Source organism: Homalodisca vitripennis, chromosome 1 (genome assembly GCF_021130785.1).
Source record: "Homalodisca vitripennis isolate AUS2020 chromosome 1, UT_GWSS_2.1, whole genome shotgun sequence".
NCBI classification, from domain to species: domain Eukaryota; kingdom Metazoa; phylum Arthropoda; class Insecta; order Hemiptera; family Cicadellidae; genus Homalodisca; species Homalodisca vitripennis.
Window position 1 is genome coordinate 126,897,457 of NC_060207.1, and position 17,073 is coordinate 126,914,529.

A 17,073-nucleotide genomic window follows, 5' to 3' on the forward strand; every position below is an offset into this window, starting at 1 on the left:
CTGTAGGATATTTATAAAACTTTTGAAAACTAAACATAGATCGTTGTTAAACACTCTTAGTTGACAAGTAAAGACGATCGCCCAATCTATCAGACACTAATAGAACTATTTGGAGGGAAACATAAAAGCAGATCGCTTTTGCGACCTGAGCTCGTCATCATGCCGTTAGGCCCGGCCGCTGCGTGACGAGCCCAGCTCGTCAGTGATCCGCAATGGGTTAATTCCTCAGATTCATCAACTGTGAGTACTTCAAATGGGTTAGGTGATACAATTTGACTTGCCTCTTCTTGCTGATCCAAGTTTTAAGCTGCAGTCTTCTTTTCTTTCACAACCAAGGAAAAGGTCTCGTAATTATTTTTATATTTTTCAACGCTCCTTTTTTTGTTCCCTATTATTGTACTATTGCAGTTTGGTGTAGAATGTATAGCAGGAAATGTGTGATTTAAGTAAACTCGGTTTGGTTTGGAAGTGTTCAGTTGAGAGAACTTATTGTTAATTGCAGTGTTATATATACCAATTTTTTGTTCTAACAATATTATAGTTTCTTCTTTTTTTTAGTACTAAATTTTCAAGTTGTATGATATGGCTTTTGGAGTCTTCTTATTTCCTCATTGGCTTGTCTTAACCCTCCCAGTGGCAACTACTTTTTCTCTAAGTGGCGGGACTTTTTCTCCTATTTTGTATTGTATCAATATATACATATTTTTTAGGTCAAACAATTATACAAATATGACATATTATATATCAAATTAAACTGCACAAAACACACAATGTAACAGTGTTAAAATAATTTACTTACCTTGGTTTAGTTGAAAAGTAGATAAGTTGAAAAACCAAAATATTTTTTTGAAAATTTTAATTTTTATGTTTGGCTTCAATTATGAAATTAAAAAATAGCTAAAATCAACTATTCTTGATAGCAGTTTTGTTCTAAATTTAATTTTAATTTGAAAAACACACAGTTTAAATTAACTAAAAAAAAAATACACTAACACTAATGACATAAAAACTATTATGTACACCAGTTTTTATGACATTTTGGTCTGTATCTGAGCCATCTTCTTTCTTCCTCTTTCTTCCAGGCCTTAGAGGTCTCCAATAATGTTCCAAGTAGGGAAAGCACTCTCTGTGAACTCCACTATAATTATTATTACCACTCACATCAATTCTTTGGTTTTCATCATCAGAAGTGTCAACATCGTCTTGGTTAGGCACATAAACCTCATCGCTTCCGGATGAGAAGTCCTCTAGGCTAACGTCGTCGGGGAAATTATCAGCTTCTAAATCACTAACACTTACATCACTTAATTCTTCATCTGCTACAAGTTCCCTAATATCACTAGAACGTAAAGCGCTATCCATTTTAATTGTTAGAAACAACAGAACGCGAACAGAACCAAACAAACAACGCTGTTGTCGGACTACGGCCACTGTCAACAAGCCGCGAGTGTTCTATCAACGCGACTCGCCAAAGGCGTTTAAAATCGACATACAGTAAACAAAACGTAAAGCCAGTACAATATAATACTATATGAAATTAAAGTTTGGAATCTGTTCTTTCTATCCATACCACTTCAGTGTGGATACGTCGCGGAATGTTTTTATAAACCGCTTAACAAAAAAGGCTTACATAAATAGACGCTGCAGCGTCTTTCACCACTCGGAGGGTTAAGTCTTCATTTAAAATTTGTATTATTTAACTTTGATTTTCTAGCTCTTGAATCACATCATTTATGCTTCATTTATTTCTGCAATTTCTCTTTCACAACCAGTTGTAACGTCAAGGGAAACACATTTTCTACAGGCCCATCTCTTATTCGACTTGGTGATGTTTCTATATTCTTCTAGTGACAGAGACGTACATTTAAGATGATACCAACTCGAAGTGCGAACAGAGAATGTGCAGATTAGAAGATTATTAAATGTTATGAAGATCTGTACGAAAAAGAATCCTCTCACTGTTGGAGAAGGAAAAGTTTAAAGGAACAGATCACCTAAAAAAGATTATTGTCAAATAGGAAGAAAGATATAAACAACGATAAACTATTTAAAGACAAGAAAGAAAAGGATACGTAAACACAAGCTACCTAAATTGAATGATATTAAGTCACTGATTAACCTAATACTAAATGAGAAGGTCGATTTACAGATGCTTCTTTAGCAGTATTGAAGTTGAGGACGACATTGACAACTTCAATGGTAATTTGGAATTGTAAATTCAAGACCTAAAACTGAAAAGGAAAACCTTTTCTTTATTATTTTTATGTTTCCTGTTCGATTGAGGACAGAGAAAGTTAAGTTAGTATGGTTTTATTTAAATAATGTAGCCAACCAATGTTTTATTGTAAAAAGTATGCTTTTAAAGTAATTATAAAAATTAGGGAAACTGAATAAAAGAACATTTTTAATTTTCTGAAACGTTGTTGATAGTAATCTAATTATTTCTTAATAGATACTGTAAAATTAGAAAAGAGTTGGGTATTTATTTACAATGGCGTGACCATGGAAAATGGACTTTTTTCATGGGTTGGGCATTTATAGCCAAGTATTATTATCACAGGTGCATATATACTGAACTAGGAGGTTAAGAATAGACACGGAGGAACAAAATAGTTCAAAATGGCGTCCCTTCTTTATTTAAGAGAGCCGCGGAGTAATACCAAACTGTCAAATATGGATAGTATTGCCAGAGGTACTGTCAAAAACAGAGTTTTCAGAGGATTTCAAAAAATCATAACTCCTTTGATTTACGTTGCAGACGAATTTTTTCTTCACTATTGTTTTCAGGAAAAATTGTAGTTTTCAGAAAAAAAATGAACATACCTTTCCATGGTCACGTTATTGTAAATTGATACCAAGAGTTGTATTGTATTAATATTTTGTTATAAAAAGTAATTTTTTTTAATATATTGTTTTGAATATGTTTTCATGAATAATTTGTGCTTTATTGTGTGTCCGCCCAGGTATAAATAGAATTTATGATAAAATTATTTTGTAATAATATTGTATTTAACAACTTCCTTGTTTTAAACTAGTAAGGATAAATTTAGTTTTTAGTTACTAGACCAAAAGACTTGACACTGAAGTTTGATTACTAACAAAGCGAAAGCTTTTGAGCCATTTATCTCAAAAATATCTTTTGGTGCTTAATCTAATGATGGGGAGCACTGTCCAATTATGTCTATAATAATTAGTGATTAGCATTGAAAGCTAATCAATCAACCGACCCTATAAATGGTATCTAATGCATTAAGCTCTGTGTTTCTGGTCAGGTTTACATTATTATCAACCTTGTAATGCAAAATATACATCTGATCTAGAATCAGATACCAAACTTGTCAATATCTTTGTTCTCATTTTTCATAGTACTTTAATTAGGAATATGTATATTGTCAATTGTGATCTAATAAAGAATGTTTGTGTATAGGAATATGCTGACCAGCTGGGAATCCCATTCTTAGAAACGTCAGCAAAAAGTGCGATGAATGTGGAGCAGGCGTTTATGACGATGGCAACCGAGATAAAGAAAAGAGTTGGACCTCCATCATCTGCCGCAGACTCGGGCAAGGGTGTCAAGATCGACCAGGGCAAGCCTATCGAGACAACCAAAACTGGGTGCTGTTGAAAAACGGCTTCATCCATAGTAAGTTAGTTAAAGCTATGAAGTCTGCAACCCTGATTTTTTTCAGTTGCATTGGCTCTTTAACCAGATCTCTAATAACCAAATCCAGAATTTTCAAATCTTAAATGTGATTCCGAATCTTAACCCTCTAAGTAGTGGTCAGAATTTCCCTGAGTGGCAGGCTGATTTTTGCCTTTTTACAGAGGTTTACTAAATTGTTTATAGATTGCACATAATATGTTAAAACCCTGAGTTTTGTTTATGTTTCCAATTTTTATATTCCATAGATTTTTAATCAGACACAATAAAAATTTGTAATTAGACACGAATAAAGTTTGTTAAAGTTTTGTAATATTCACTGGTTTTGTTTAAACCAAAGAAAATAAAACCATTGTTTTTTAAACATCAAATTTAGATGACCATAAAAAAAATGTTTTACTAAATCCAATATACACAAAAATTTTGATTTATTTATTTCTATAGCAACATTTTGTTTTTTGAAATGCCCTTAAATCATGTTTATTTCTTATAAAGCATTTATTTTTATGTAGAAAACAAAGAGGACAACAAGTTAATATGATTGTTTGAATTTTTATAACTTTTAAAACCTAAACAAATAGCACTTAAACTTGTGTTTTTACACCCACAAAAAGTGTTAAAATAGAAGTAAATTCAACAGATTATATAAATTTAAAAAAATAATATTATAATTTCAAAATATAAACTTTGTAACAAATTTTATGTTGAAAACAAAAAATATATTTGTTATATTTATTCAACCAAAACATTTATGATGAAATAAAGTGTCTACTAATTTTATCAACTCATCATTATTATGAAAGCAGTCACAATTGATTTACTTATTTCAAAATTGCCTTGAATCTCTATTTTACTGGTCATTCTGGTCCATATCTCTAAGCCTAAACTAAGATAATATGTTAATTACAAGGTATTCTCTGCAACATAAAAACGAATTTGGTCAATATGGTTTTGAATTAAAGGTTTTTTTTTTAGTGATTGTTACATATTCTACTGTATATTTTGTGTTTTAAATACTTCATGATTTATACTGTGCATTTTTGTATCTTTTAATGGTGGTTTTAGAACTGTGTCTTTATGAATTTGTATTATTTTGTTTCAGATTCGAAATAAGTATGGATGGTCGCCAGCTTCATCGATTCTCCATAATGCTATGCCATACGCATGGCACGGACCGATTATGGACATTGTACATACATATATTATAATTGCCTAATGGAGTTTATGGTTTTGTCAGATATTAAAGACTTTGTAATTTACTTGTGCAAAATTTAGTTAAGAGCGAAATGAACTCTTCAAGCACCTTACTTAATCGAATTAGCCTTATTTTGCCGACTATAGATGTTATCACAGAAGGTTATTTTGAATGAGTGCTTGATTTAAATTAGTTGTGTAATAATAGAAATTATACTATATATAATTTACATTAAAGTTTCTAAAATTATAAATATTTACTATGTATTCTATTGTATTTACTCCATCCCATTTAATAAGTTATTGTAAGTTTATAAGCATCAAATAATTTTATCACTGTATTATTACCATACCAAAACTAATTCAACATTTTATTATTGATCCTAGACTATTGTTGACACATTCTTTTAGTCTTTCTAACAAAGACTGTTGTTTTCTATCTAGCTTGCGAATTTCATAGCAGCTAATATTTAGTACAGTTGCTTAAGTTTGTTATTTTTTCACATTCCAGTATTGTGTTAAATATGTATTTTATGTAAATGTTGTCTGCAAATAAACTAGTGTTTTGCTTACAGGGGTGCTTTCCGAAGTGATGCTTCATACATATCATCTTATTTAGCTGAATAAAACCTTTTCCTCTAAATTTTGACACATTTAGGATATCCTCTTTTTTGTACCTCTATGTTGTATTTTCGTTTGAGTTGCATCGATAAAGTCAGGTTATAAACTCAATGAGGGAAGAGTCATTTGTTGCTACAAGTTTTGCACGCTCTTTTCCTCCTTACATTAAAATTTTATTTTGTTAATTCTAGCGGCCTAGCATGTTATAGTTGGTTAGTATAACAAATTCACCTGATTATCATGATGATAGCAACAGTTGTTAATAAACTGTTAAATGAGTTTATAAAGATAAAGTTTTACAATTAATTGCCAGCTACCATAAAACAAGGGTTGCAGAAACTGGCAGCACACAAAATATATACATTAAATTCTAAATTAGTTTTATCTTTTATTATAATTGTTTTAAATTTAAAATAGAATTTTTTGCTCATAAAAGTTGATTTTTGTAAGTATAAATTTGATATTTTAAAGATAGACATCAAGCACTACTCTTCCTCCAGATGTCTTTATTTATTGGGTATTTTTGCAAATTTGAATTATTTTATGAGGATGGGGTTTCATTATAACTATCTGCAGTTGAATGTTAATATAAATATCTCATATTTGTTGTTTTTGTTGGTTTATTTGCTTTCCATACATTGCATATACATAGGGATGTGTAAAATTATTGTAACATGTTAAATTTATAAAGTGAAATTTTATTATATATATATATATATAAAAATTTAGAGCCTAAAACCAAACTTGTCCATGCCATACGCAATTCTTTGTAGTCTAGAGACTCAATTTGCATTTTATGAGGGTTATTCCAAAAGTAAGGTTCAATTCGCCGTAACTGTTTGGATTTGGTGCCAAGGACAAATCTTGAATGCCTTATACATGAAGCGTCGCCATTAGTCTTGTTACTGTTGCTGTGTGCTGTTTATAGTGTCAATTCTCAATGTTTAAGACAATTGATCATCCCACCAATTGTGAAATTAAGGTCAGTGATACTGTTTTTGTCCTGCCAACAACATTTTAGTGGCGGAAATTCATCGGCAGATTACTGAAGTTTACGGTCCTAACATAATGAGTGGCAATAAAGTGCGCAAGTAGGTGTGAGCTTTTAATGAAGGGTGGGAAAATGTGCACGATAAACCATGCTCTGGTCGACAATCAGTAATTTCAGATGATTTTGTTAATGCGGTTGACAAAAAAATTAGTAAAAATCGACGATTCATTTTTTTAGATTTAGAAATGGATTTCTCGAATGTAGGTAGAATAACTTTGTACAGAATTGTGTCAGAACATGTGAATTTTTGAAAATTGAGTGCCCATTGGGTTCCCAGGCTGCTTATTGAGTCTCAATGTGTAAAAGGAACGGCTTCAGCTCTTCCTTTTTTTGGAGTGATATCATAAGGAAGGTAAAGTAAAGATATCTTATTTTACCAGGCGAAGTTAGAGCTAAGAAGCCCTCTCTAACACTTGGGGACCAACGGCTTAAAGGTGAATTCCGAACTACCACCAATGGCTGGGCAGGTGGGGTGCTTGCAAGCACTATCAATACCAAATTGAAATTAGCACTACCAAATTATTGAAGGTGACAGTCTTTTAGACCATACTTTAATAGGGGATGAGACATGGGTTTCTCACATAACCCACGAGTCTAAACGTCAGTCAATGGAATGGCATCACATGTCATCGCCAGTCAAGGTCAAGGTAAAACAGATAATCTCAACACACAAGGTTATGGCAACTGTGTTTTGGACATAGAGTATTGTTAGTCAACTTTATGGAAAGAGGGACAACAATCAATAAAACCGCCTACTGCGCTATCCTAACTAAACTTCAATGTGCAATCCAGAATAAACGTGGTTTTTTATAGTCTGGAGTGTTGTTGCATTAAAATGCCTAGACCTCATTTTGCGAAAGAAGCGCAAACTCTAATCAAGAAATTTGGATGAGAACAGATGGACAGTCCAGACAGCACCAAGTGATTTCCACTTTTTCCGCTACCTAAAAGAGTTTCTTGGCAGCAAGCGCTTCTACACGTGATAAAGTGAAAGAAGCAGTTAAAGACTGGTTATCTTTGCAGGCGGCTAATTTCTACAACTTAGGAATTCAAAAGCTTCTAAAAGATGTGACAAATGTTTAAATAAGTATGGGAATTATGTAGAAAAATATAGAAAGATGCAAGGAGTGTAAATAAAACAATTATTTTGGAAAAAATTTGGATTAGTACTTTTTTTTACTTAATCAGACCTTATTTTTAGAATAACCCTTGTATAAGCAAACAACCTATCTATAGAGGAAATTCTTCTTAAGAGAGAAATTAATAGTCTACTACCCTAGATTCGGTGGGACTTGCAATAGGAGGGTATTGAAATACTGAGGAATAATTATTTTTTCATCATAATTTTTTAGCTTGATACACAACCTTTGAAAATATTAATAAAAGGTATATCTGTACCAGTTATAGTCAGCCATATAAAAACTATTTGGCTGAAAATGGCGACTTCAGTCTTCTTATCTTGTTGACTGACAGTGTCTATTATTTATATTATGTAAGTGGCTGTTGGTTTACTTTTTGTCGAGCCAAAAAGAAATATGACCTAACAGAAACAATTGTGTTTTACTATTTCTAATTCCAATAGCTTCCTATTTTTATTTTCACCAAAACTGGATTCAGATCATCTACTTACTATCACATCTCACAGTGCTCTAGTAGGAAGTATTGCCTGTAAGCATAGCTTATTTATAAGAGCTTGACTAGACAAGAATGTGTAAAATATTATATTTGAATAGGCCTGTGAAACTATCGGCCTTATTAATTATATATTTTAAAGCGTAGTAATATTGTTTTACTAAAAAAATTATCTAAACACAAGCTAACAAAATTAATTAAGTGCAAAGAGACCCAAAATAAATTATATATTAAATTTAATTTCAGGAAGGATTTTTCGGCCTGGAAGTGATTGCCTGAAGTTGAATTTTAAGTTAAACATACAAAATGCTCAGACACAAATTTAAAAATTACAATTTTTACAGACGTCCAGATTTTACTCCTTGACTAACACTTTTCTCTCATGAAGACCATAAATAATATAAATAACATTTTTATTGTGGATGCAATATCGATGGAGGCAATGAAATTATACCGTGAATTAAAATTAAAACATTTATTTTTTATAGTAATTTATTTGTTGGCTCATTCCAATCAATCTACTTTTACCTCCAATGAATATAAAATGTTCTACTAACCAACCAATTATAAATAATTTCTTCATCTCTGTTGAGTATAAATTAGTTTATTCTTTGAGGCAATGAAACAAACATGCAGATTAGAAATGATAATTTATTCTTTTATATAAATATATATTTTGCCAGTGCTGAATAGAGAATTATTTTTAGGACTTGGATTAATGAACATACATTCGGAAAATAAGTTACTGTAATGCATAAAATACAAACATAACTTATGCAGCCTTTTTATTATATATACACAATTTAGAAAGAACAACCCAAAACTGTTTTACAACATACTTGACCTTTACATTTAAGCACTTCACATATGTAGGTACAAGGTCTTCTATACCTATTGAGTAAAATTATCTCGTGAGTGCACATAATCAATCGCAGCAGTTTTTTCATCACAAGGCGTGACCCCACTTCATTACTATAAGAATGAATCAGTACTGATAGTAAATGTCCCCAAACTTGGAACCGACATGTGATGCTCACACACACAACCTAGGTTTACAAGATACGTATAATTGTCAGATCACAGCTGAATATCACAATGGTAGAATATGAAACCGTTTTTTATATTGTGTATCTTAAACAATAATTAAAAATTCCTTCTATGATGTACTGTTACACACACTTTATATTTTATAAATTATTTTATAAAAAGAGATAAATTTTAGCTTTGCTGTTTATTAACAAATTTCTAATATATTCTGGTAAGACATTACTAAAATTATTTCATATTTAATACTAGAAAAAGAACTGAAATAACTAAAAATATATTTCTCCAGAATAGTTATAAATATCACATATTCTTAAAAGTACATAAATTATCTTTAACTTAAAGCATTTAAAGTATAAAGAAATGGCAATATTATGGTGTGTAATTTCAGAAGGGCCTAAAATTATTTTGATAGGACAAATTTGCAATTATTCTTACAGACCTATTTTACAAGACGAATAAATTTAAATTTAACCTTTTTCAGGTAAGTATTTAATAACACTCATGGCATGTAAAAAGTCTTAGTGAGCACTTTAATTTTTACAGATTATGGTATTGAAAAAAAATTCTATTTGCTAATACACAAGTTTATTTAACAAGTAGAAAACCAGTGGAAAGGTTTACTTTGAACTATTAAACATAAAGAATTTTTGTATCAGAACTCGAATGTTGTTACCCTTCACCTGAAATAAACCTTTATTTTGAATCAATAACGTAAAGAAAATATATGAATTTCTAAATTGGTCTTGCAGGAAAGTATGATGGTACTTAGAAAAGGGCTGAATAAAAACATAACATATTATACTGTTAAGGCACATACAATTTGTTTAGTAAGTAACCTACACTTAAGATTAAGTTAATTTGTGAGATTGGTTGGGTTTGATAAAAAAACTTTAAATTATAGCTTTACGTGCAATGAACCAAGTCCAATAGAAAACTGTTTACAGTCTTCCAACTATCAGACCTTGGAACTAACATTGGAGAGACAGTGCAGAAGCAACATGTATTTTCACATGTGATCTTGTTTTGTGCTATTTATTTATGTGCTGTATATTTTTAAACTTTATGGTGAAGTCATCCATCATCATGGCTACAGAGATCTGATGAAGATGGAATAATAAGTCTTCAAAAAATGTTACCAAAAGACGTACTACAATTACGGAAGTAAATTGGATTTTTTTATGGTGGGCTATACAAAAACATAATTTTAAAGTCATAAAAACTGGTGGGATCTGGACTACCCACAATGAGTTATAATTAAACTGTAGTTATAATAAAACTCAAAATGTTTTACTTGGTTAACTTTTTTTTATTTTTCTGTGATATTTTGGTCTTACACAAGGCATGTATTTTAAAAGTAAGTACCATTATAATTTTTTTTTAAATCAAGTATACTTTGTGTAACAATTTATATGAAAGCCTGCACTTTTCTACGTAATTGCGATCAGTATTAAGGCCCTTATCATATCTAAAAACTCATTTTGTATACCCTTATTATAGAATATTGCTGCCTGATTTAACAGCTACTGCAACACGGTCATTTGCTGACCTACAAAATGCTTCTTCTGATAAGAAAACATAGTCACTGAATGACGTGGCTTTTGGTTACAAATTGTTCATAGCAAAATACTGTGATGAGATCTTGAGTTTGTTTTGCCATATCTGAACGGAGATTGTCATATACCAAAACATGTTTCTTGGTAAAAATGTCATAGAGAACACTGCTTGAAACTCTAGAAGCTAACAAAATATCTGTTCTTTAACTCTAATCATTCTCTGTCCATGAAATGATGGGGCTCATTGAGGGCTGTCATTCTGTTTCTCATCATGAACATTCTTTTGTCCATGTTTTAAAGGTTTTATCCTTACACTTTACAATTCTGATAGTGAATTTCAACTGCTTTCACGGCTGTAGCACAAAGAAAAAAACAGCATATACCCTACAGCTGGCAGGATTTTTAATTGAGAAGGGCATTTGAAATATTCATTAACATATTTAAAACAATAGATTTTTGTTGTAATTTTATTGTGCTTGTAACTTGCTAAAAGATGAAGGTAGACAGTGAATAAGTGCGGGACACCGACCGCAATGCTGCAGGGGCAGAATTTTAAAACGGTACTTAAATAAACATACTTTGTAATTATGTTACAAACATAAATACAAGAAATAGTAAAATAAGACATTCTTTACTTTATATTTATGTATATATTTGGGCATATTTTATATGTGATCATTTACTAGATTATAATCAACAAACATACAAAAAACTATCTCACCTACATTTATGATATTTTCACCTTTAATCTACTTTATGGGCAAAATCAGCTAGTACTGTTAAAGCAGGCAAGAGGTTTGTAAACATTACAAGAGTTTTAAAGGTGTTTTCCTCTGTTAAAAGAGTTCATGTTGGACCTCTGTGAAGAAAATTCTGACTTTTAATATGGTAAAAATCCAGTTCTTTTGACAAATCCATATACTTTATACTACAATTAATTAAGTATTGTGGGTTAACAGTATTTTAGTATTACAGATAAAAGTCGGAATATTTTGCACACTGAATTTTTACTTTTCTCCTGATTTATTGGTGGTATTGGGTGAGCGATAGCAAATTCTATCACTCAAGGAGCAAGACAAATTTTATTTATCTGTCGGCACAAATTTTGAGAACAAACTTTAGACCTAAAATTCGTATGAAGCTTCATGTCTATATAGGCAAAATTGAGTTTGATTGGCTAAGCGTCTGCAAACATTTTTACATTGGACCAATTTTCAGTGAGAAAATTGAAGAATAAACAGAATGAGTACACTCATTTAACATAATTTTATGATATAGCAAGTGAGGTTACTTCATTGCATTGATCTGTAGAACTAGCGTTACGTTTTGTTGGGTGCTTCAAACCTCCATTTTATCTTTTACTTGTAATACAATATATAGTTCTATTATGTTGCATTTTCCTTATGGGATTTGACTAAGCGTTAGCAAAGCCTATAATAGGATATCTCGAGAATTAATTGAGCTACAAACTTGAAAATTTTGTACATTTTAGTTTGCTATCACTAAGGGGTCTGACAAAATTCTTCTGTATGACTATTTTCCACTAGATATATCAAAAACAGTTCAAGCTATGGACTTGAAATTTTGAATTTAACTTCAATTCAACACAGACAAGAATGATTATGGTGCATGTCTATCCATGTTAGTTGGTTGAAGGGCATTGAAGCTTATTAGACAATAGGCGAAATTCTTTATTATATATTCATAAGAACTGCAATAGTGTCATGAGTAAAAATAAATATGGTTATGTTACAGATATGAATGTTCATGAATCTGTGCATCTCAGGTCATCTTCTCTTGCACTTATGAATTCTTCTAATGGGTAGACTGGTCTGCTCACGAGGAAATCATGTAGTCTTCTTTTTAGGGTTGTTCCTTTGAGCTGCTTTATTGATGTTGGTCGAAGGTTTCACAGTTTCCGGCCATTGTAAGATGGGCTTTTTCCATACAGAGTTGTACAGTGTATTGGCAGAACATAGTTTTTGGAATTTCTTGTATTGTATTGTATTGGAAGTCTTCATTAGTTTGCAGATTTAGCTTGTCAATATATAAAATAACATCTAGAATGTATAGTGCTGTGACTCAGTATCCCCAGGCTTTTGAAGGTTTGTCTGCAGCTCTCTTGAGCTCGGCAAGAGTTTGTCAAGCTCTCGGCAAGAGTTTGTCAAGCTCTCGGCAAGAACTCGTATGGCTTTTTTCTGTAAAAGAAGGATTCTGTTGTTAGTGGCTGATGATCTGCCTCATACAGCAATTTCATACTTCAAGTGGGATTCAATCAGAACGTAGTAAGTTGTTTTTGCAGCTTCCAGGTCACTAATCAATTTCATTAATCTTAAGAGCCAATTCTGTTTGTGCTGTTCATCAATGATTTTCCAGAACATCTAGAGGAATACAGTAAGATCGTCATGTATGCGGATGACACTGTGCTGCTTACTGCAAACAGAAATGTAGATCAACTAGAAGTGAACACTTTTATTGCCTTCAATATGACACAAGACTACTGTATGAAAAATGACTTAGTTCTCAATGAAAGTAAGACCAAGCAAATGTCATTTGGGAATAAAAAGTCTACAGTATCTGAAATGCCCAACCTGACAGCAGCTGACAAAATCAAACATCTAGGTGTCATACTTGATGAAAATTTATCCTGGAATAATCAAGTGGACAATCTTTGCCTAAAACTCGGATCAGCTCTCTATGCCATAAAACGAATCAAGGCAACTAGTACCCCTGAGGCAACAAGGACTGCATACTATGCATTGTTTGAAAGCCATTTACGCTATGGTATTACTGTCTGGGGTGGATCCACTATGGGCAATCTCAACCGTGTCCTGGGTATGCAGAAAAGGGCAATCAGAGTAATAGCAGGCTTAAGTCCAAGACAAAGCTGTAGAGATGTTTTCAAGAACCTGAACATCCTGACGGTCACTTCCATCTACATCCTAGATACTGTCCTTTACTGTGTGACCAAAGAGCCCCCTAAACAAAGTGACATGCATGAATACAACACCAGATATGCAGGAAACTATGTGCTGCCAGGTCACAGAACAGCCATGTATGAAAGGAAACCGTTGTATGCAGGAGTGAAGATGCTAACCAAGATACCAGACCACTTGAAAGCTGGAGGCCCTGTGCTGATGAAGAGGAAGCTACAGAGATGGCTGCTAGACAAGGCTTTCTACACCCTAAATGAATTCTTTACTTGGGGAGACCCCACATAACACTGAACAAGCTTATCTATTATGGCGTCACTAGTGGCTGGCGCGACTGACCCCGTGGAGATCGGCCTCGACCGAACCCCGCAAAGTGTCGTGCAGCGTACGCGATGAAGGCGTCGCAGGATGGTGCGCGCAAGAGCGTGCGTTGCCGGCATCCCGTCCCACTGTGGTTCCCCTTGTACTTGCGATTCAAGCTTCGGCCTTGCCGCACGTGGCGGTCCCGAGGCCCATTAAATGGCTGGGAGCACAGTGGGTCGGGGCAATTCCCCACAATACCGCGGTTGGCGGCAAGTACCTACTAATTTGACGCTGTAACATTTCTTGAAGAAATTGTAATAAAGGATACTGTCTATTGTCTAAGGCATAGATTCCAGTGCTGATTTTTTTGCAGAGATTGTTTGATTGTTTACATGTTCTGACCATGTGAGATTGCTATCAAGTATAACCCCTAGAAATGCAGAATTTTTCATTGATATATCATGTACTCGTATGTTAGGGATATAGTCTTTTTCTTGCTGAAGTTGACTTGAACTTCACAGCTGGATGAATTAACAGCTAGGTAGTTCCTCTTGCAGTAATTGAGTGCTTTGTTAAGAGAACTTGTGGCTGCTGTGTGGATTCCAACAGCTGTGTCATTTTTGCCCAGAAGTATTGTGTCGTCAGCATACATTACACAGGTGAATACAAACACCTGGCTCGGATGTAATAAGGATCCGAGGACAGATCCTTGAGGTACTTCATGGTTGATAGGCAAAGGGTTCGATTTATATGTGGTTGTAATACCACAACTTGTGCTTTGAACCTCAACTATTTGGGAGCGGCCTGTTAAATAACTAATGAACTAATTTTTTGCTGTGCCTTCTATACCCTAGATGTTAGCTTTTTTGCAATTATGTCGTGTCCTAGGCAGTCAAATGCCATGCTATAGTCAAGTAGTAGGGCAGTAACATATTGTTCCTTGTCAATTTGTTTAATAATAAATTCAACAAGGCTAATTATGTCAGTGGCGGTCAACTTTCCTTTTAAGAACCCATGTTGGCTATTGGTGAGTATGTTTTGATGATTTAGATGTGCCATGAGTCTATTTAAGACTACTTTTTCTATAATTTTTGAAAATGTTGAAATCAGATAAATGGTACGGTAATTTTTCACATCAGTAGTTGGTTCTTTTTTGTGCTTATGATAAACCTTTGTCATTTTTAGTGCTGATGGAAATTCACTGAGAGTGAAAGATTGATTGATTATACTGACTAGAGGTGGTGTAAGCTCGTTCACACAGTGCTTTACAATTTTAGATGAATACTCATCTATTCCACTGGAAGATTTCACCTTAAGTGAGTTTATAACAGATGTCACCTCGTTGTCATTAGTCAGTTGTAACCATAGTGGGTGGGGTGTGGATATTGTTTTCTGGAGTATGGTCCATTTTATTACTATTATCAGGTCTTAGGTGGTCTTTGTTTTGTTTAGTGTCAAGTCGGCTATTTCAGTGAAAAATTTGTTTAAGTGTCCTGCGACTTTATAAGGGTTATCTGACTCCTCACCATGTATTGACATGCTGAGTTGATCTGGATAATCTTTTCTGTGCTTTCTCTCTTTATTGATAATGTGCCACAGAGCTTTACTTTTGTTATCAGCTGAATTGATTAATTTTGTGTTGGCTTGTTGTTTTAGGTTACGTAGTTTAAGGTCATAATCATTTTTATTTCTAGCCACGTCTTCATTGTCTTGATTGCTTCCTGTCATCATAAATTTATTCATTGCAGTAAGAAAAATTGTCTTCCAGGCCTTTAGCCTGGGTGTCATAGTAAAATTTTTCTTTTTCTGTACTCTATTTTTCATGGGACAAGTAATGTCAAGAGCTATCTGAAGTGTATTATTAAAAAATGTTGTAGGCTGTGTCTGTATCAGGAGCATAGTGGATGTTGTCCCAATTTTTGTTTAGTAAGAGGGATTTTTAATTGTCTAGGTTGGTCTGGTTAAGTATTCTTCTTGAGGTGGTTTGTGAATAGTTGTTAATTTTGTAACTGTTTATTTTAAGCATTTGTGCAGTGTGATGTTATGTTAATATTACTAGATAAGGTTTTGTATCATTGGTTATAGTTCAGGCGATCTACTTTTTCCCTAGGCCACAAATGTTTTGATGTAGGGCTGTTAGTTGAGTTTTTGTGAGTTCTTTATAGTTGAGTTTAAAAATACTCTGGTTTTGTACTTGTTGATTTTTTGATTGGTCTGGCCTAAAAAATGTTCCCTAGTCTGGATTAGCTTTGGTTTTGATTTTTGTGTCTCAGTACTAGCTATAGTTTGTTTGTCATTTTGACTCGGTACTCAGTAGACTAGGAAAATTTAACCTCTGCCTGCAGGACAACTCTTGAATGAAATAAGCCATTTGCTTGAAATTTTTCATGTATCTTCAGCAAAGCCTGTTGCGCTAATCTCACTTTGTATTTATATATTTAGGAATATTTTATAATCAACAAAAGTAATTTAAAACAGACAAATTATCTCTTAAAATAAATATTTTTCCCTAATCTATATTTTAGACAAAACGGGCTAACACTTTTTCTGTAGATCAGTCAGTGGTTGCAACACAAAACGAGATTTAAAGGAGCGTTCTTATTAAAGATCTCATGTTATACCAGTGTGAAGAAAATTTGGAATATTTATAGAAACAAAAAATCTTGTTCTTTTGACATTCATATATTTTGTACTATACTTTTGTTAATATTAATTTTACATTTAGTAATAAATATACAGTAGCCTACTATGTTGCTGATACATGAAGTGAAATTAATTTTAAGATTGTTGGTTCATTAAATAATATTAGGATGGAGTGGTGGACTTCTTGTCTAGGTTTTTTTTTAAGGAGAGGCCGATCCCCTTTTAAGCCTTATTCTGTCCGTCCTTATGGGCCACTGGCCTGTGCGAGAATCTTATCAAACAGAATAAGAGGAGTGTCGATACAGTACAAAGTCGATGGTACTGATAAAGTACTAACTCAGACCCAAAGTCCAATGTCTTAGACCGCTCGGCCATCAGCACTCCCACAAGGTAAACAGAAATGGATGGGGTCTCAATGTGTAACAACTAAATTTG

The 17,073-nt window shown here is 33.0% G+C and overlaps 1 protein-coding gene across 1 annotated transcript in view; it reads left to right on the forward strand.

Moving 5' to 3' along the window:
• Positions 1-5,429, forward strand: part of LOC124371051 (ras-related protein Rab-1A) — a 28,399-nt gene extending 22,970 nt beyond the window's left edge. Inside the window, exons 6-7 of the mRNA XM_046829362.1 lie at positions 3,428-3,643; positions 4,764-5,429. Coding sequence (XP_046685318.1) covers positions 3,428-3,625 — 198 coding nt within the window. The 3' untranslated portion in view covers positions 3,626-3,643; positions 4,764-5,429. The remainder of the gene's footprint in view (positions 1-3,427; positions 3,644-4,763) is intronic.
• The last annotated feature ends 11,644 nt before the right edge of the window (positions 5,430-17,073 follow it).